At 51.5% G+C, this 19,267-nt stretch overlaps 1 protein-coding gene across 1 annotated transcript; it reads right to left on the bottom strand.

Annotated features, from left to right (window-relative positions):
* Positions 1-239: 239 nt before the first annotated feature.
* LOC141725764 (serine/threonine-protein kinase PAK 1-like) lies at positions 240-11,123 on the bottom strand. Its single transcript, XM_074529798.1, has 11 exons — positions 10,847-11,123; positions 10,352-10,389; positions 9,772-9,904; positions 9,050-9,113; positions 8,170-8,218; positions 7,041-7,150; positions 6,166-6,283; positions 4,920-5,019; positions 4,472-4,668; positions 3,510-3,626; positions 240-284 (listed from the first exon to the last, which is right to left on the bottom strand). Exons 1-11 carry the CDS (start codon positions 11,121-11,123, stop codon positions 240-242), a joined length of 1,248 nt encoding a protein of 415 aa, XP_074385899.1.
* Positions 11,124-19,267: the final 8,144 nt, after the last annotated feature.

The following is a 19,267-nucleotide window of genomic DNA, read 5'->3' as shown; positions in this document are numbered from 1 at the left end:
AGAAAGGCTAACTAGAGCCATTGAAATACAAGTTAAAAAGGAAAATGCAAGGGAAGCAATTTTAGAAGAAATAGCGTTTACAAATGCAAATGAACAGTGTCGAGCAGCAATCCTGAGCCTTCCTATGGAACCTTCCCCTACATTAAAAGATATGCTTCTAGTCTGTAACAGGAAAGTGCCTCTGATGAGTGTGGCTGAAGACTCCAGACCAAGGCTGCTGCCAAGACCACCCCAGCGTGTCACCGTTGCCAGCCCTGCGCCTTCTCTTTCATCACAGCAGTACCCTGGGCAGCAGCGGAGACCGGCAATGGTTGAGCCCACTAAACCATGCCTGCTTTGTAATAAGCTAGGACACTGGAGTAACCAGTGCCCCCTGAAAAGGGAATTTGATGAATTTAAAAATAGCAGGGGAGGAGAACTGCAAGCCCTCCCTGGGGGTCAACAACAAAAAAATGAAGAATAAAGCGCCAGCCTGCCAGGCGTGCAGACATAAAAAGAGCAGGCCAAGAGAATAAGGGTAGCAAAATAAATCAAGCGCGCAATAATATTAACATTTGTGTAAGTGAAGCAGGTGCTTCAAAGACCAAGTCTGCTAGTCCACTGTTGAAAGTGAAACAAAATAACCTTTGTTGTGATTTAAGTGATTCTGTATTAACCGCATCTTCTGTCAATGAGCGTTACAGGTTGCAGCTGACAGAGTCACTCCACCTGAAGGACACTGACTGGCATTTTGTCTCTGTCAATCCTGAACAGAAGGGTACTTGGAACCAAATTCGTTGTAAGTACATCATCACTGGGGACAAAAACACACCACAAGAGATCGAAATTGCTCCGGGAATAACAACATCAGATCCCAAGCAATTTGTTCTCAGCCTGCACTGTTTCCACCCACCCCTGTTTCTTCCCAAGGGACAAATTGTTGCTCAAGCTATCCCTGTGCCATCTTTACCTGAAAATGTCGATAAACAAGGGCCCACAGTCGCCCGGGTCCAAGTTATTGGGACAGATAAACCCAAATTGTGGTGCAATGTCAGTGGGGGTGGGGAGTCTAAACGCATTGAGATGCTTGTAGACACAGGTGCAGACTGCACAGTGATTCCAGTACAAGACTGGCCAGCACACTGGCCTTTACAAAATGTTGCTGGTCACCTTCGAGGTGTAGGAGGTCTGCAATTGGCAAGGCAATCCAAAAGCATTATTCAATTCGAGGGTCCAAACGGACAATTGGCAAATATCCGTCCATTTGTGTTAGATTATTCAGAACCTTTGTTAGGGAGAGATTTAATGGCCCAGTGGGGTGTCACAATTAATATTCCAGACTCTCCACAGCATTTTTGTGCAGCAGTCATTAAACAACAGCGCCCCATCCAAAAACTTAAGTGGAAAACAGACGAACCAGTTGATGCTTGACAGGGCACACTCAGCAAGGGGCGAGGGGGAAGGGAGAAGGTAAAACAGGATATTGCAACACACCACAACACATGGGCCTCCACACAAATGCATTTTCCTTTTCTTTGCAGTCTTTTTCTTCTCCATCCAGACAAACTTTATGATTGACAGATCCTGCCTTGGGAGAACAACAAGGGGTGAGCGCCTTGGGTGTTGTGAGAAAGGAGCCTCACACTTTAGAATTTTTAGAATTTTAATAAGGGATAAATAGAGACACATGAATAACAGCACTGGTGCTTGGTGATGGCCTGAGGCACACCTGTTAACCACAGCAACTCTTCTTGTCTCCTTTTCCCCCTCCATTGGTCAAAATACATATCCATAATGATTTTAGTAATTCAGACATTTCTTTTAACTTGTTTACATGTTCCAGGAATTCTTTAGGTTGGTTTGACCCCCAACACGCGTTTTTAGAGTACGTGCAGGAATCGTGGATTGTTCTTTTGAGGGTTGTGTGTCACTCCCTCACAAGGGCCCCTGTTCTGTGGTTTCACAGGTGACAGTTATTGACAGTGGAAGGGTCAGTGGCAGGGCTCCTCATCACATCCCTTCCTTAAATGTTATCTGACCATGCAGACGGTTTTAGCTATTTCCACAGGTCCTTTAAATGAACATTAGCTATTTCACAAACATCTCTGAGTTATTATTGTCAGTTAGTTAGAAAAATAAAAGCATTAGTTATTATTTCACAACTACAGCTACTTCTGCAAAAGTTAACATTCTAATGGACAACATCTGGCATCCACTTTAATATTTTGCAAAAGCCAAAACTGTAATGTATGTTTTTCACACTGTTTGCAAACCAAACTATCATCCATAAATGATGTTCTGAGGATATGAGCTACACAGGGGTCAGGGCATTGGCCACAAAAACTTGACAAATAATGCTATAGCAAAAGCAGTTAAAAGTGATTTCAAACTGTACTGCATCAAAATTGTTGTAATTAAGAATACTTTGCAGAAGTCAATACATAATAGCAAAAGCCAACACTACCTAGTTATTTATAACAAACCCAGGGCAGGTTTTTCCCTTGCATGGAGCACTTGGGCCTTCCCCAGGCCCCTTCTGCCCTCGTGCAGAGCCGGTGGCATTTTCCAGCACACCCAGTTTGTAACCAAGAGCCGGGTGCAGCCGAGAAGGCTCCAAGCGCCTCCTTCCAGGCTGACTCTGCAGGTGCCGAGGCTGCTCTGGGCTCTGCCAGGGCTCTGCTGGGGCTCAGCTCTGGGCCAGGCTGGGCCCGCTCTCCCCTCACATTGCTCCGGGCAGCTGAGGCACAGCGGGAGGAGGAAGGGACACGGCAAGGCAGTTGAGGGTTAAGAGAGTTTTTATTCAAAAAACTGCCATAACAAACAGGCTGTCCTAAGAACCATAACAAACAGGCAATCCTAACTACCCTAACCAACTAACAGTGCTAACTACCATAAACAACTAGCAGTGCTAACTACCATAACTAACTAGTTGACCTAACTACTGTAACAAGAAGCTGCCCTCAAGTGCTTCATCTCCTCGGCTGCTCCCTCAGTTGCTTTGCTGCAGTGATGAGAGGTGTCAGGCTGGAGAGAGGCTTGGCTGATGATAAAAATGGGTGCTGCCAAAAGGATAAAGAGGAAAGAAATGAACTGTTACTTTCCAGAGTCAAGTTCCTCACAGGCTCTGTTGCAACAGGAGAAAGGGAAATGCTTTGAAACTCAGGAGAGGGAAGCAGGCTCAGATTGGATCTAAGAAAGAATTTTTTAACCAGCAGAATGGGGAAACACTGACAGAAGGTGCCCAGAGATGTGGGAGGTGCCTCCTCCCTGGAAACATCCAAGCTCAGGCCAGGCAGGGCTCTGGGCCCCCTGAGCTGCCTGAAGATGTCCCTGCTCGCTGTGGGGCACCAGGCCCAGGTGAGCTCCAAAGGAGCCTGCCAAGCCACAGCAGGCGAGGATTCTGCTTGCTCTGCGTGTGGAACGCAGCCAGACTGGAGACTGTCGGAGGGGGCCCCACAAGAAAAGCCCTCCCTGGCGCTGCTGCTTCCCCTGCAGCCCCTGGCCCTCACCTGCAGCAGCTCCTGGGCAGCCCAGCGCCGCTCCTCGTCCGTCTCCAGGCTGCACTCGATGAAGTCCCGCAGCAGAGCCGACAGGCGCCGGGGCTGCTGCAGCTGCGGGGTCCCGTTCTGCCGGATCAGAGCGCGAGCCTGCAGGGAAAGCAAACTCAGCGCTCTGCCAGCTCCCTTCACACCCACACGGGCTCACATCCACCCCGGGCCTCAGCCCCAGCTCCAGGGGCACTTTCCTCCCTGCCACGGATGCTGCTCAGAGCTCATTTTGCTATGCCAGCCAAAAACCGCAATCCCTGGGGCTGCCACAGCCACTGCAACATCCAAATGATCTCGCCTTGAGAGCCAGTTCCATTGGCTGACTCTGTTAGTAGGAACCTTCATCAGAAATATTGTGTTATTTCAGAGGATTCTTACATCAAGTGCATCTCTGCAATGCCACTGACACTCAAGTAAATGCATTCCTGATGCCCCATCCCAGAAACTGCCAGGCAAGAAACAGGAGTTTTGTGATGCTGAAAGCTCAGGCTTGGTGACACAGAGAAAGTAGCTTGGACTAGGAAAGAAATATGTTAGACTATGGGGATGTTAAACAATCATCTTCATGTTTTCAACAAGTTTCCCAGTGAGAAGAATCAGGGGAGAAATCATCTCGCAAAACCTCTTTTAGAAACTCCTGCAGAAAACTTGTTGGGTTTGGGGGCGGGATGTGGGGCTGGTGTGCAGTTTTCTTGCAAGGTAACATTAGAGCTAATGCACTTGCTTCACATTTTCAGGTCATCCTCACAGCCAGAAGAGCTGCAACAACATAAATCCCAAAGCAAATTGTTGCTAGAGATTGCAGAATCTTTGTCTGTGTTGAAGATGGAGTGCTCTGGGCATTCCCTTCCCATGTGCTTCCCTTCCCCTCCAGCTGCTGCTCCCAGCGCAGGGTCCCCCTGTGCTCACAGGCCTCTGCAGCCACTGCAGAATTTGCCTCTTACCATGGCCCCCGTTTCCCTGAAGTAAGGAGGTTCTCCTTCCACCATCTCGATGGTCACAATGCCAAAGGCCCAGATGTCCACCTTGGGGCCATAAGGAGATCTGGTCACAACTTCTGGGGCCATCCAGTGAGCAGTGCCCACCATGGAGCTGCACTGGTCCTGCTCAGGGCTGAGCTGAGCGCAGAGGCCAAAATCAGCTGAGGACAGAAACAAACCCTGTCAAAGGCAGCTGCAATGAGGAAACCAAGCACAAAGAAGGGCCATAGGCAGAGCAAAGGCACTGCTGGCAGCCTGCTCCTCTCCTGAGCTCTCTGCAGGGGCAGCCGCTCTCAGCTGGCAGCAGGGGCCGGGCAGTGCCCCCAGCAGCCCTTGTGGGGCTCTGGCCCTCCCTGGGAAGCAGCCCCACACCCGCAGCCCGGGAGCGCCGTGCCTGGCCAGGAACACCCACCCAGCCTGACAGAGCCGTCCATGCCCAGGAGGATGTTGGAGCTCTTCAGATCCCTGTGGATCACCCGGTTGGAATGGAGGAAATCCAGGCCCTGCAGACACTGAGAGAGAACAATGTGGTAAATAGGTATGATTCATGCTGATAAAATTGAAACAGTAATCGATATTGATACAGTAATTAATATTTGGAAACAGTAAAACAGTTAAAAGTTGTAATGCCAAAGAAGAAAGGGAGAGGAGGGGCTCCACCCCCCTCTCCTGGCAGATGTTCAAGGATAGGAGGAAAAAGCAAGAGCTAACAGTTACTAAAAATTAACAGAGTGAAGGGAAAATCTGCTTGGGTCCCAGGAAAATGCCCGCTATAAGAGATTTATTGCTTTGATGCTCAAACATAGTAATATGTTAATTTTGGCTTACATTATACTGGCTTGGTGCACATGTGTAACCCAAAGGTGAATTAAAGGACAAAGAGAAAGAGGAGAGGTCTTCATCCAAAACGACCCCCAAAGACTTGTGCAACCACCAAACCGAGTGGTGAAGCGTGCACGGTAAAGGTGGTGATGAGGGCAGAGGTAAAAATGTGATGAATCGAAAATGGGAGGAGATGACATGGACACATGACATATAAGGGGGGAATCTTCACTTGGCAAGCTCGCACGTGAGGTGGCAAGGGTCCAAGAGCCCTGCACTCCGTACCCCCTGGTTATCTTTTGCTTATGCGCTATTATTTGAACCAAATGATCCCTTATTTTTAATCATATTATATTGTCAATATATATTTTCTAAACTATTAAATTAAAATTGCTGCTATCTCAAATATTGCTTGTTTTTTTTTATGATGGGATAATTGGGCAAACATAACAACAAGAAACACGAGGGCAAAAAGCAATGGCCGGAATATATCACACAAGGAAGGACAGTTCAGAATTCTGCCAGCAGCAGCTTTGCTGTGACAGGCCAGGAGTGCAGTGCACACAAGCTCCAGGCAAACGGTTCAAGGCAAAGCTGAGAACAGCAAATCTCAAATCCAAACCAGACAGAGAGTACCACAACAGCAGGAGAGAGAACAAGAACAGAGTAGAAGTGCAGTGATGCTGGCAGGCCATTCACTGCAGAGGCTCTTTCTTCCCCAACTCATAAAAACAACAGAGAAACAAAGCCCTGAGCATGGAGCCTCTCCTGTTCTCAAGCCCTGTTTGGAAGGACCATCATGTCCCAGCCGTGGAGTGACAAGCAGGATCCCTCACCTCCCGACTGACAGCTGCCATCTCTCCTTCAGCCATGCGTGTCTGTCTGACAACGTCCTGCAAAGTTCCTCCATCCATGAATTCCATCACCAGCCAGAGATCTCCATCAACAAGGAAGCTGGAAGAGGAAAGCAATGGCATGGAGATGAAAGTGCAGAGCTCAATTGCCACATGGAAAAGCCTGGAGTGGAGTTTTGATTCCAGGTCACTTGTCAGTGAGGACAGAATCAGATGGAGAGACATTCCTGCCAGGCTGCACAGCCCTTGGAATCTGCACAGTCTAAAGGAGAAGGAGACACCTGTGAGAAAGGAGAGGCCTTAGATGGCAAGCAGGTGAAAAATGCAGTTTAGCAACAGCCCAGATCCATGCGGAACCACAACCCTTGGCCCCAGCTGGTTCAGCTTCTGAACTCATCAGTCCCACCATTCCCTGCAGAACAAGGCAACACAACTGCCAGGATTATCCAGGGGAGGAGGCCGTGCAGCACTTGGGACAAAAGCAGTCAGAAAACCTTTCAGAAAGTCCCGTGACAAACAGGCAAGGCCAGTGAAAAATGGGCAAATGAGGCATTTCTGGAAACAAGAACCTGATCTTCCTGGCATCTGTAGCAATGGAAAAGGGCTGGGAAGAAGAAGCCAAGGGAAATAATTTCTGCTGTGGTTCATCAGACTTGCTGGGAGACACAGCAAACGGGGAGGAACTTGAAGGAAAAACCAAAGCAAAGCAACAAAAGCACTTGGAGGGAGTGAACTGCCAGGCTGTTGTTTTGGGAAGATGTGGCTGAGTCAGGCATTTTCAAAACAGGCTACAGACTCCGGATGCCAAAAAATGTTAACGCAGGGCCCAGGCACAGGATAAGAGCTGAAGTACTCACCTGTCCAGAAATTTGACAATGTTGGGGTTCTTCTTGTCCTTCAGGAGCAGGATCTCATTCACAGCTCGTTCCCTGTTCTGCCCTCTGAGACTCATTTTCTTGATGGCCACCTGAAGGGACATTGCAGCCTTTAACTGCAGGAGTCTGTGCCAGGAGGCCACAGCAAACACGGAGCGAGTCTTTGTGGAGCAACGGAGCTGGGCTGTGCCCAACTGCCTTGGGATGGGACACCAGAGCTCAGCAAGGGCCATTGCCACAGCCCATTGCTCTGCCAGCTGGGGGCTGCTTACAGGACACACGGCCAGAGACATTTGGCCTTGCAAGCTCTGCAGAAATGGTCCCTCAGCTGTCAGCCTCAAAGCTCAAACAACATTCTCTGCACCTACAGTCCCTTCAAATGGCCTCAACATTCTCATTATTATTACTATTCAAACACATGTTGCAAGCAGGAGGTAATTCTGGTTCTGTGAAAACAGAGCAAAACAGCCAGGAACCCTTTAGCAATTCTATGGGATTTGCTCATGATTTCAGATCCAACTGCTCTGTTTGGGATTGCACAACAAAGCAAACACGCACATCCATTGCTCAGGTGATGCCTCTCACAGGCTGTCACTGACACCAGACCCAAACACAACTGCAGGATTTAGGAGAGAGCTTTGCTCTGGACACCCATCTTCTCATTTCTCTCCCTCTCCCTCTGTGAACAGCTGAAGTAGGACTAATACCCCAAACTGAGCCCAAGCAGGAGCTCTCCCTAATTAGGGCTTGAGGTTCCCTTTGAAAATGAAAGGCAGGATGGAAAAACTGCTAAATAATGTTCCTGTCTGAGGCTGGGATGAAGATTAATTGGGCCTCAGTCTCGAGCAGCTGATGCATTCACACTTTTAGATATGAAGATCAAGCCAGGGTGTCCTGCTCTGACAGACACCGCTGCCCTCCTTGCATTCCTTGGGCACTTGAGAAGGACCAAGTCTGTCCCAGCTGTGCTCTGCAGGCTGACACTGCTCTGCCTGCAGAGGAGCAGCCTGGGCAGGAAAGCTCTGCAGGTGCCCAGAGCTGCAGCCACAGCTCCCAGCAGAGGGGAAAGCCCTGCAGAGCTGCCGGCCGTGCTGGGCGTGTTGGCACTGACCTCTCCTCCAGTGGCCCTGTCGAGTCCTTTGTAAACGGTTCCGAAAGCCCTGGAGACAAAAGAGCAGAGAAGAAAGAAGCAGCACTTTAGGCCCTGGCAGTGAAAGCCAGCCCAGACAGGAGATCTCTGCTGCCTGCAGCGTTCACAAACACCTGGGTGCATCGACCCTTCCAACAGCAGCACAGCAGCCACCAGCCCTCTGCCATGCAAGGTGTGCAAGAGAAAACTGAGACCCAACACGAAGGAACTGGGCTGGAGCAAATCCCAAATGTCCACCCTGAATTGCTTTAGCTCAAATCCTGAGGTGAGAAATGGGTGTCTAAAGAAGTGGAAAAGAATGCATTTCATCCTTTTCCATTTCCTGCCTAAGACCTGCAGGATCCACAAGGGCCCTGCCATCAGGCAGGCGATGCATTTTCCCCCAGAGTGCATCAGCTCTGTGTCTGTTACTGAATGTATGGGGTCTGCTACCTGTGCTAGAATAGAGCACTTATTAGTTCATCTCTGGTTTCTTTTTCTAAACCATTAGGTTGATAATCCTGACCAGTGGATATTTTTTGAAGCAAAATATTTGAAAGAAATCTTCTTGAGAACTGTTTTCTGACAGTCACCAGATGGTGAGTTGCTCTTTTAGGCAATCCAGCTCCAGGGACAGAAGATCTTCCAGGTCCTGCTCCTTGCTGCAGGCAGGACACTGCCAGCCTCAGGGGCCTTTGACGATGCCTTCTGACCACAGTTATCAATTCTGATCAGGACTGAGAGACAGCAGGATGGTAGCCCAGTGTTTGAAGGTGCTTTGGGATCTCCTGAGCTCTCACTTGATCCTGCACCAGCACAACCCCCAGCCCTGCTTGTGCAGAAGCAGCTGCCGTGCACTTACCCTTGGCCAATCTGCTCCACTTCCTGGTATTTCTCAGCAGGCTCCGCCTCACTCACGGTGTTCCCTGAAAGAAAAAATGTGGAAGATGCTCCCTCCCAGAGTGAGAGCCTGCCTTGCAGCAGAGCCAGAACCAGCCCCACACAGCACTTGCTCGGGCACCCAGGGACAGAGCAGACATACTCAGCTGCATCAGGCACCACTCCCTTCTCCCCTCTGGCTGCAGGGCTGTGCTGCTGTCAGAATGTTCAGCCCAGGATCCCACAGCGGAGGGAGCTTCATTGTCCTCTTCCCAAGCAGAGGGAGCTTCTCCATCCTCTTCCCAAAATGCTGCAGCTTCTCCATCCTCTTCCCAAAATGCTACAGCTTCTCCATCATCTTGCCAAAATGCTCCAGCTTCTCCATCCTCTTCCCAAAATGCTGCAGCTTCTCCATCATCTTTCCAAGCCAGGGGATCCTTGCTGTCCACTTCCCATGCTGGGAGATGTTCACTCTCCTCTTCCCAAGGCACAGGATGTCCTCCATCCTGTGGGAGGAGGATGGGAGATGGGAGATGTCCTCCATCCTCATTCCACACTGCCAGTTGTCCGTTGTCCTCATCCCACTCCATAGGAGCTTGGCCATTCTGGTCCCACACCAGGGCACATCCACCGTCCTCGTCCCACGCCGGGAGATGTCCCCTGTCCTTGTCCCACCCCGCGGGAGCCTCGCCGTTGCATTCCCACACTGCGGGGTGTTCGCCCTCGTCTCCCAGAGCAGCGGGAAGTTCACTGTCATCTCCCGGCACTGAGGGAAGTTCACCATCGTCCCCTGGAGCAGCGGGAAGCTCACTGCTGTCTTCCTCCTCTTTGGCCTCCTCTTTGGAAGCACAGGGAGACCCAGGAGGTGCTGGTGCTGCTTTTGTGCCCTGTGGACAGACGGCAGCGTGAGGAACGGGAAGTTCTATCTCAGTTATCACCTTATTTATCCTCAGCTGCACATCCAGCTGCACTAAGCAGAAATTGGTTTCAGAGCTGTTCCGACTAACAATGGGCTAAAGTCAACATTGCCACTTATTGTTGGGAATTCAATATTCCACCATGGCTAAAGCCAGCAAACAATCCTCTGCCTGCAAAACCAGACCTGCAGCTCTTCAAAAGCTCTTCAGCAGAAAAGGAGAAAACTGATGGGAATTCCTTTGCTGCTGCTGCTGCAGGCACTGACAGGAACTTTCCTTCAGCCTCCCAGGCTGGCACTCGGCTGCCACATGCCGAGCTCACACCTTGCTGCACAATTCCAAGTACCAAAGGTTCCTTTCCCACTCACCGAAGGAGGAGCTGCTCGGAATGTAGACATGAGGTGCCCTGAAACGGGAGACATGAACCAGATGCTGTTAGGAGAAAAACTGCCAGTGCTGGGAAATGCCATGGAGCAAGGCAACCCTGAGAGAGCATTTTGCTTTCACAGCATCCCTCCAGGAGCCACAGTCCCTTCCCACAGCAAGCAAGAGAACAGCACAAAATACTGGGCTGGGTCAGTTCTTGGCTGGAGCAGCAAAGGGAGGGAGTTCCAGGCTCTGCTGGCACAGACTCCCTGCTTGAGGGAACAGAACCCCCCGGGGCTCATTGCAGATGCCGTGCACGCCCCGCTGGCTGCAGACACCCCCTTTTTCAGCTGCAGCTGCTGGCAGGAGCTCTCCCAAAGCAATGCTGTCTTCATGGCAATTTGGTTCCAAAGTCAACTCAGCTCCGGAGGAAGAACAGAAAGCACATAGCAAGCCCGAAGCCACAGATGCTGCAGCAAAGGAAAACCTCGACTTACGTGCCAAATGGGTTAAAAAATACCCCGAATAAGCCACAGAGTACACAGTGCAAACTGCAGCAGCCACGTGCTGCATCATTTTGGCTGTGCTGTACACGTCTGCAGCCTGTAGCCCTGCAAGCACAGAAGGACACCCGTCAGGGCTGGGCTGGCTGCTGAGAATGCCTCGGGCAGGAGGATCCTCCGGCAGCGAGCCCAGAGCCACTCTGGGCACTGAGGCCTCCGTGTCCCACAGCAACGGGAACACCACGGGCACGTGGCGCTGTTCCTGTGACATCCCAGCAGCAGCTCACGCAGAAACCGCCTGGAAGGTTCTCCTGTGTCACAAAGGAGCACAAAGAACCCTCCCAGGGCACAGCCCATGGCCCGAAGGGTGCAAGAGGAACTCGGAAAATGCAGCAAACAAGGACACCCCACAGCCCAGCCTGAACACTGAGGAGGAACAAGGACGGCACCAAACCAAAGGAAATGTGACCTTTAGTCACTGATACTTCTGACTAAAAGCAGCGACCCTTGTTCCATCTGGGATCTTTGTTCTAGTTCTAAAAACAAGCAACGTTCTCCACTCTAAATACACAGAAGTCAGGAAGTGGGGAGGAGGTGGGATTAGGAAGGAGGAGGAGGAGGGAGAGAGAAAAAGGAGGAGCAGGAAGAGGAGGAGCAGGAGCAGGAACAGGAGGAACAGGAGGTTCCAGTGCCCCCTGTGGCCGCAGCCGCGGGACCATCGCCTCCAGGTCGTCCTGCAGGTGAGCGGGGAGGGGGAGCCCGTCCCAAATCTATCGGGGGGGTCCCTGAGAGGGTTTTTTGTTGGGGTGTGTTTGGAGCTTGCAGATTGTGGAATTGACCCCAAATATCATCTGGTGTCTCTGGGAGGTTTTTCTCTCTGTGTTCATAAGTTTGGATGTTGCGGGACCCCAAAGCCGAGCCCCTTGGGGGATCTTTGGGGGCCCACGTAGCCATTGCCCAGTATGGGCAGGGGAGGTCATTGGTCCTGGGGATCCCCGGGAGAGCAGAGGAGGGGAACCCCTGGGACCCCCAGAGTGTGGAGAGCAGAGAGGGGCGATCCCAGAGCTGGGGGGCCCCGGCAGACTGTAAAGGGGGGGAGCCTGGAGAGGAGGGACCCCTGGGATCCCTGGGATCTTAAAGTAGAGCATCAGGGGAGAAGATCCCCCATGGACCCCCAAAAGCCCCTGGATCATCCCTAAGCAGGACGCTGGAAAAGGGGGAACCCCTGGAGGCATTCGACCCCTATGATCCCAAGGAAAGGAAACCGCTGGAACCCCAAAAGTGGAGAGATCAGCAATAGGGAACTCCTAGGAGGGTTTTTTGGGGCTGAATCTTGACATTGTGGAGATTTTCATGGACACAAGACTCCTGCTGAGTTCCAGACATGGAATTGTGCAGAAGGAGCCTCCACTCTAAGGTCCTCCCAGCTTGGTTTCCCCCAAATCAGGGTTTGTCATTCCCAAGCTGTGGCCAGATGGAGGAGGAGGAAAAGCCCCAGAGATCCCTCACGAGGAGGGGCTGCAAACCCATCCCAGGGAGGTGTAAGGAGGAAAGAGCCCCCCTGAGCCAGGAAGGTGCCCAGAGATGCAGCCAGTGCTCAGAGCTGGTGGAGAAGCCTCATGGCAGGGAGAAGCCCCACAAGTGCTTGGAATGTGGGAAGGGTTTCAGCTACAGCTCCACCCTGATGGAACACCTGAACATCCACACTGGGGAGAGGCCCTCGGAGTGTGGGGAATGTGGGAAGAGCTTCAGTGGGACCTCTGACTGAGCTTCAGGAAGCACCACAAGATCCACACTGGGGAAGGGCCCTAGGAGTGCTTGGAATGTCAGAAGAGCTTCAGGTGGGATTCAGAGATCGTCACTCACCAGCACTTCCACACCAGGGAGAGGCCCTGCGTGTGTCCCGAGTGTGGGAAGAGCTTCGTGCGCTGCTCCATCTCCATCCCCCATGGGAGGATCTGCGTTGGATGATCCCCAGTGACCCCTGTAAGGCAGAGCCCTGGTGACCCCTGTTCTGGATGATCCGTGTTGGGCAGGGGGAAGGTGTTGGAGAGATTTCTTTCCCTTCTCCTTGTGCTGCTGTGATTTGGTTGGTAATAAATTACCTCCGTGAGCCCAGGCCGGGTCTGTTTTTGCCCGTGTGGGATTTGCTGCGGGATCTCTCCCGGTCCTTGTCCCCACGCAGAAACCCTCGGTTCCATTTTCTGTCCCTGTGCGGCTGCGGGGGCAGGGACAGAGCGGCTCTGGGGGTGCCTGGCATCAGGCCCGCGTCAACGCTCGCCACGGGCAGCCCTGAGATGCCGCGCACCTGGGCACGCATTGCTGGGCTCACCTGAGCTCCCACCTGCCCAGCGCCCCAAGGTTCTTCCTGCCCAAAAAACCCCCAGCCCGGGGCTGCAGCATCCCAGAAAGGCCTCAGCCAATCAAAACACAGCCAAAACGCGCCGCAGCCAATGAGCGCGGTGGGCGTTGTAGAATCATCAGTTTTGTGGCGGAGCCTCTGAGATCGGTTCCCCAAAAGTGGCGGCAGCCAATGAGAGCGCGCGGCGCTGCCGAGCCCGCCCTGCTCCGGACTGGCGCTCCCAGCGCAGCGCGGCTGCTTTGGGGCTGCTGCTCCCTGCCCGGCCCCGGCCATGGGGCAAGGGGCGGCAGCTGGGGCCCTACTGGTGGCACTGGTGGTGCTGGGAGCCCCCCCGGCTGCAGGCACGGAGCTCTCGGGTGAGCGGGGGGCGGGAGGCACTGGGACGGGGGGGGAAAGGGGAAAAGAGGGCGAAGGGGGGAGCCCGGAATGGAGGGGGAGGAGGAGGGGACCCCCCAAAAGGGAGAGCGGGAGGGGTTGAGGGGTGGGGGGAGGTGAGGAAGGGGTGGGAGATGGTGGGGAAGTGCTGAAAAGGGGAGAGTGGGACTCCAAAACAGGAGCCCAGCGCTCCCCACCCGGACCCGTCCTGCGTCCCCCGCCGGGGCTGTTCGGGGAGAGGAAGCGTGGGGGGGGCCCAGGCCGGGCCCAGAGCCCACCGCTGCCCCAGCCCGACCTGCCTCGTCTCAGTCCCTTGATGAAGAGGCCTCTTACATCTCTACTTGTCTGTCACGGTGGTTAAGGACGGGCGAGAGGGGTCTGCTCTTGGAGGAGGGACCACCCCGAAGCTCAAAGCAGCCAGGCCGAGAGGTGGGGACGACTCCAGAGCTATTGTGCAAAAAGGGCAGGGTGCCCTGCGAGCTCAGTGTGGCATATAGCAAACAACACCCGTGGATAAACAGTAAGCTAGCAATACTTTCAGGCCTCAGGCACATGACATTCCCCCCCCACTGGTTCAGCAAACAGGGTTTTTAATTTTTCGGTGGTCGCTCTCCATGACAATCGTGAGGTAGATGAAGGATATTTCGGACAGATTCTCACAGAAGTCTTTGTTATTCTTCTCGAAGTTCATGAGTTTGGCAGGACCTTGGCTGAGCAGCAGTCTGTGTCATCAATTAATAACATTTTATGAAACTGATGGCTTCTCATGTCACTTCCTTATCTACAAGTCCCTGGCCCTATCTCTGAGCAGATTCACAGCATCTGTTTGTAAAGACACTTTCCTCTTCAGTCTTTCATGGGGGTTCCCCGTTTATGGGACATCCCCCAAGGAGCAGGGTGGCCCCCTTGCTGCAGCTCCACCCCTCTGGCAGTGCTCAGCCAATCAGAGCACGCGGTGCTGATGACTCAGTAGTTGCCGGGCAGACCCGCAGCTCCCAGCGTTCCCCATCTGTGCCCCCCCCTCGGCCCCAGCGCCCCCCTCGAGGGGGAATTTGGGGAGTTGGGAGTGGGGCAGCGCCAAGGCCGGGCCCCCCCGCGCTGTCCTGGCGGGAGCGGCTGCAGTGGGGACCGAGTGCGGGCGGGAGCGGCCGAGAGCCCAGCGCTGCCCCAGCCCGACCTGCCCCAGCTCCATCCCTGCCCCTGCCGTGGGATGCTGTGGGTTTGGGGGGAAGAGGGAGCCGGCAGTGGGAGCTGGGCCTGGGGCAGGAGGAGAAAGGAAGGAGAAGCAGGGCTGAGGAACAACCTGGTCAAATGCTGCACGTGGGACAAGGTGGTGGGATTGTGCAGGAGAAGGAGGAATAGCAGGAGGAAGAGGAGTGTGAGGAAGAGTAGGGACACAGGAGGAAGAGGAGGAGCAGAAATAGGAGGCACCACAAGGTTCCACCTCTCCCTGTGTCTGCAGCCTCCTCTCCAGCCCTAGGAGCGTTGCCCCCCCACCACATGCAGCCCTCCGGGGAAGGGGGATTCACGATTTTCATGGGGGTGAATATTGGTGTTTCTGTGCTTTATTGGGGTAAATACTGGTACTTTGGTGTTTTGCAGAGGCTGAATCTTTACGTTTTGGGGGGTTCTGGCTGAATCTTCATGTTTGGCCGCTATTGATCTGTTTCTTGATGCTTGTAGGATTTTTGCGCTGAATCTTGGTGTTTTGGCAGTTCTTACAGACACAAGATGCCCAATGACTTCCTGAGAGGAACTCAGGCAAGGAGGAGCCCCCAGCCCAAGACGCTCTCATTTTGTTTTTCTCCCAAACCAGGATTTTTCATTCCCAAGCTGCGGCCAGATGGAGGAGAAGAAAATTCCTGGAGATGCTGGATAAGAAGGGGCTGCAAGGAGGAAAGACCCCCCCCCTGTCCCAGGAAGGCGGCCGTTGATCCAGCCAGAGCTCAGAGCTGGTGGAGAAGCCTCATGGCAGGGAGAAACCCCACAAGTTCTTGGAATGTTGGAGCCGCAGCTCCAACCTGAGGAAACACTAGACAATCCACAGTGGGGAAAAGCCCTTTGAGTGTGGGGAATGTGGGAGCACCTTCAGGACAGTCTCTGGTCTAATCCAGCCCCAGGTGATCCACACTGGTGAACGGCCTTATGAGTGCTTGGAGTGTGGGAAGAGCTTTGCGGGGAGCTATGCCCTGAGAAGCCACCACTGGTGCCTCCACACTGGGGAGAGGCCCTACAAGTGTTCTGAGCGTGGGAAAAGGTTTCAGTCCAGCTCCAATCTCCTCGTATATCAGCAGATTCACACAGATGAGAGGCCCTTCTGCTGCCCTGACTGCGGGAAAGTCCTTAAGCAAAACTCCACCCTCATCAAGCACCGGCGCATCCACACCGAGGAGAGGCCCTACGAGTGTGGGGAGTGTGGGAAGAGCTTCTCCAGCAGCTCTGGCTTGACCCGACACCAATGGAGGCGCCACTGAGGGAAGCCCTGCGAGTGCCCCGAGTGTGGGAAGAGCTTTGTGTGCTGCTCCAGCTCCATCCGCCATGAGAGGATCCACGTTGGATGATCCCCAGTGACCCCCCTTGGGCAGAGCCCTGGTGATCTGTGGTCCAGGTGGTCCATGTTTGGAAGACATTGGCTGGGAGGCTCCACATCTTCCTGGCTCCCATGGGCACCTGGATGAACACAGGGGCAGGAACATCCATTGGGACACAGACCAACAATGGGAATTCCTTGGGGACAGTGGATTTGTTGACTTTGAGTCCCAGAAACTCTTTTGCGTTCAGTCATATTTTCTGGTAGCATCAAGGAATACTGAATGGTCTGGGAGTTTGTTAAGTAATATGGAGGGGGAGCGGCACTGGAGACAAAAACCCCTCACCCCAATGTTCATGTTGCAACAGGGCTTATTTTTTCCCAAGTCCTCTCTTATGAAGGGCATTGAAAGATCCCATCTGGATGCCCTCATTGGTTTGAGCTCCACACCCCTTTGGGTCCTGGCCAGCGAGATGCCTGCAGCCTTGGGAGATATGTGATTGGGGGAGGCCCTTGTCCCTCATGGTAACATCTCACCCTTCTTGTCTTTATAAAGTTTTGTGAAGTGCTCTCTGTCATCCATCTGCAAGGGCCCTTTGCAAACAGGGCAACAGAAAGCAGCATGGATCTAATTTACACTGGAGCTGCAGCATTCACTTCCAGGACCTGTTAGGGAGGAGCTCAGGCCACAGGCATAATGCTTATACAAATTACAACTTATCTCTGCAAGCAGAAAGCTATTTAACCCTTAACCCATTTAACCCTTAGAGGAAAACTCAACTATTAAAAAACAAGCTGTAACCCAGTTAACCCTTGGAGAAAAACCCAACTCCCAGAAAACAATCTGTAAACAGAAAAACAGTTTATAAACGTTTGAAAAAAATTGTAAGCAAATCAAGTCCCTATATGAACTGTGCATGAGGTAGGTGATCATTTGTGATCTACTGTTGAGACGACATCAGGATGCTGTCTATGATTTTCAGTGTCCATTGAAATGTATTTTAGGCAGCTGAATATCATAGGGTTATTGTTGTATAATAGTTGTATTATTTATTGTAAAACATGAGAACATGACATACTTAAAATTCAATGTGGGGATGTACTTTCACCCCAACCTTTTTTCCCCTTTTTTCTTTGTATAATAAATAAAAATAGGAACACAAATGGAGTTTGAATACTATTACTTAGGGGGCTACTGAGGGGGTCTCTTTTTCTATCAGGACTTGAAAAAACCTCTTCCAGATGAGGCTTTCTCATTTATCTCAATGTAAGAATGGTTTAACTTATGCAAAGTTTCATCTAGGTTTACTAATATATTTTTCTTTACCAGCCAGGTTCATGGCTTGATCAGGGCAATAACCTTGGTTGGGAGATGTTTTCTGTGTATATATTTTAAAAACAAGTTTTTATTAATATCTAGTGCAAGAAGAATTTTTGGCATGAATAACAGTGCAAGCAATATACTTTTCCCCCTTTGTTAGAAGTCAGAATTTTTGTTATTGACTTTAATAGATTACTTTTAACTTTTAAAATGATGACAAGTGGCAGAATTTCAGTTAAAAAACTTTGCAACTGAAATTTGCTTATGATAAATTGATGTTCTTTGTGTACCTCAGTGGATATTCTTTGAATCTCACCCATTTATCTTGAAGCAATGCAAGAATAGTTACTAGGAGTACAGAAAACAGTCACTAGGAGTAAGAAAAGACATGTTAATACACACACTTGAGTTTCTTTAAGACACAGTAGTACCTGCCTGAGACAGAACTGTAAACGTTTTCTAAATAACTTTAGCAGAACTAGCGATCACAGGCTTATCAATTTTGGTTTCAGCAAATGCAAACAATAATAATAAGTATTGTACTATGAACTCTAAGGCAGATTTTACAAACAGTTGTACATTTTTGTAACTCTTGTGTGATAACCCTTCAATATTTTTACTCTTGGCATATGTTATTAGTTTATTGGAGTCTTTAGAATATGAAAACCTTGATATATCAGGACGTAAGGTGGTTGTCAAGCTCTTGAGAGGTTGTCCTGGTTTAGGGCAAATTTGTTAAAGAATCTGCAAAGGAGGGCCCCTCCAGAAAGCGAAACCCACACGGCCCCTTCCCCCAACCGGTTCGGGAAAAAATTCCTCGGAGAGAGGTGGAAAGAACCTGTTTATTTGACTGGCCCAGCACCCCCCAGCACACAAAATGAACAATACCCGATGACACCGCTTTGAGAAAGATGGCAAAATCAGAAAGTCTCTTTTGGGGGGTGGTTGCTCTGTTCTCAGTCCCTCCGGCGCTGGGCCAGCCGCTGCAGCCGAACCTTCGGTGTTCCCGGGTCCCAGTCCGGAGCAGGTTCGAGATGGTCACTGAAACAGGAGAGGAGAAACAGTCCAGGAAGCAATGTGGACTGTTTAGCTAGAACTAGCTAATAAGCAGAGGCAGAAAGCAGAGCAGAAGCAAGAGCAGAAAAAGAGAGCCAGCAAAAGCAGCAAGCTGAAACTGGAAGTGAAAAAACAGTCTCATGTACCGCTTTCCTCTGTGTCCCTGATAAGAGAAACCCAAACAAAACTTCCACTCTTCAGAGCCAGTCTTAAAGGCACAGAACAGATGAATGGGGATATACAAGCATCATAACGTCACCCCAGGACATTCCACCCCTTATCCCCATATCATTCTTACCCCACACTCAGATCTCCCTGAGGTACACATCGTGTTGTTCCATCTCTTTGCATTATCCACCGCGTGCAACCTGGTCCCTGAGCAAAGACAACCCCACGAATGGGTTTGTCTGTACTCGAGGCAGAATTGATCCACACAGTCTTCCCTAACAAACCTCTGATATGTACCACTGGGACTTTGTCCCCTTCTATTACATTCAGGGACTCAGACTGGGCAGGACCTGCTCGGTTGGTGGAACCTCAGGTGTTAACTAACCAGGTGGCTTTTGCCAGATGCTGCTCCCAATTCTTGAAAGATCCCCCACCCAAAGCTTTCAACTGGGTTTTTAGTAGTCCATTGTACCTCTCCACTTTTCCTGCAGCTGGTGCATGGTAGGGGATATGGTACACCCACTCAATGCCATGTTCCCTAGCCCAGGTGTTGATAAGGCTGTTCTTGAAATGAGTCCCATTGTCTGACTCGATCCTCTCAGG

The sequence above is a fragment of the Zonotrichia albicollis genome, chromosome 31 (genome assembly GCF_047830755.1).
Source record: "Zonotrichia albicollis isolate bZonAlb1 chromosome 31, bZonAlb1.hap1, whole genome shotgun sequence".
Classification (NCBI taxonomy): domain Eukaryota; kingdom Metazoa; phylum Chordata; class Aves; order Passeriformes; family Passerellidae; genus Zonotrichia; species Zonotrichia albicollis.
The sequence above is the reverse complement of the archived record's forward strand: the minus strand, read 5'-3'. Positions and strand labels throughout refer to the sequence as shown.

Excerpts from the sequence above, each read along its gene's own strand:
- LOC141725764 (XM_074529798.1), bottom strand. The coding sequence starts at position 11,123 with ATGTCACAGGAACAGCGCCACGTGCCCGTGGTGTTCCCGTTGCTGTGG. Across the intron at positions 10,390-10,846 it reads TTTTTTAACCCATTTGGCAC|GGCACCTCATGTCTACATTC; the intron begins GTAAGTCGAGGT and ends CTCCCGTTTCAG. Across the intron at positions 7,151-8,169 it reads ACAGGGCCACTGGAGGAGAG|GTGGCCATCAAGAAAATGAG; the intron begins GTCAGTGCCAAC and ends ATGTCCCTTCAG.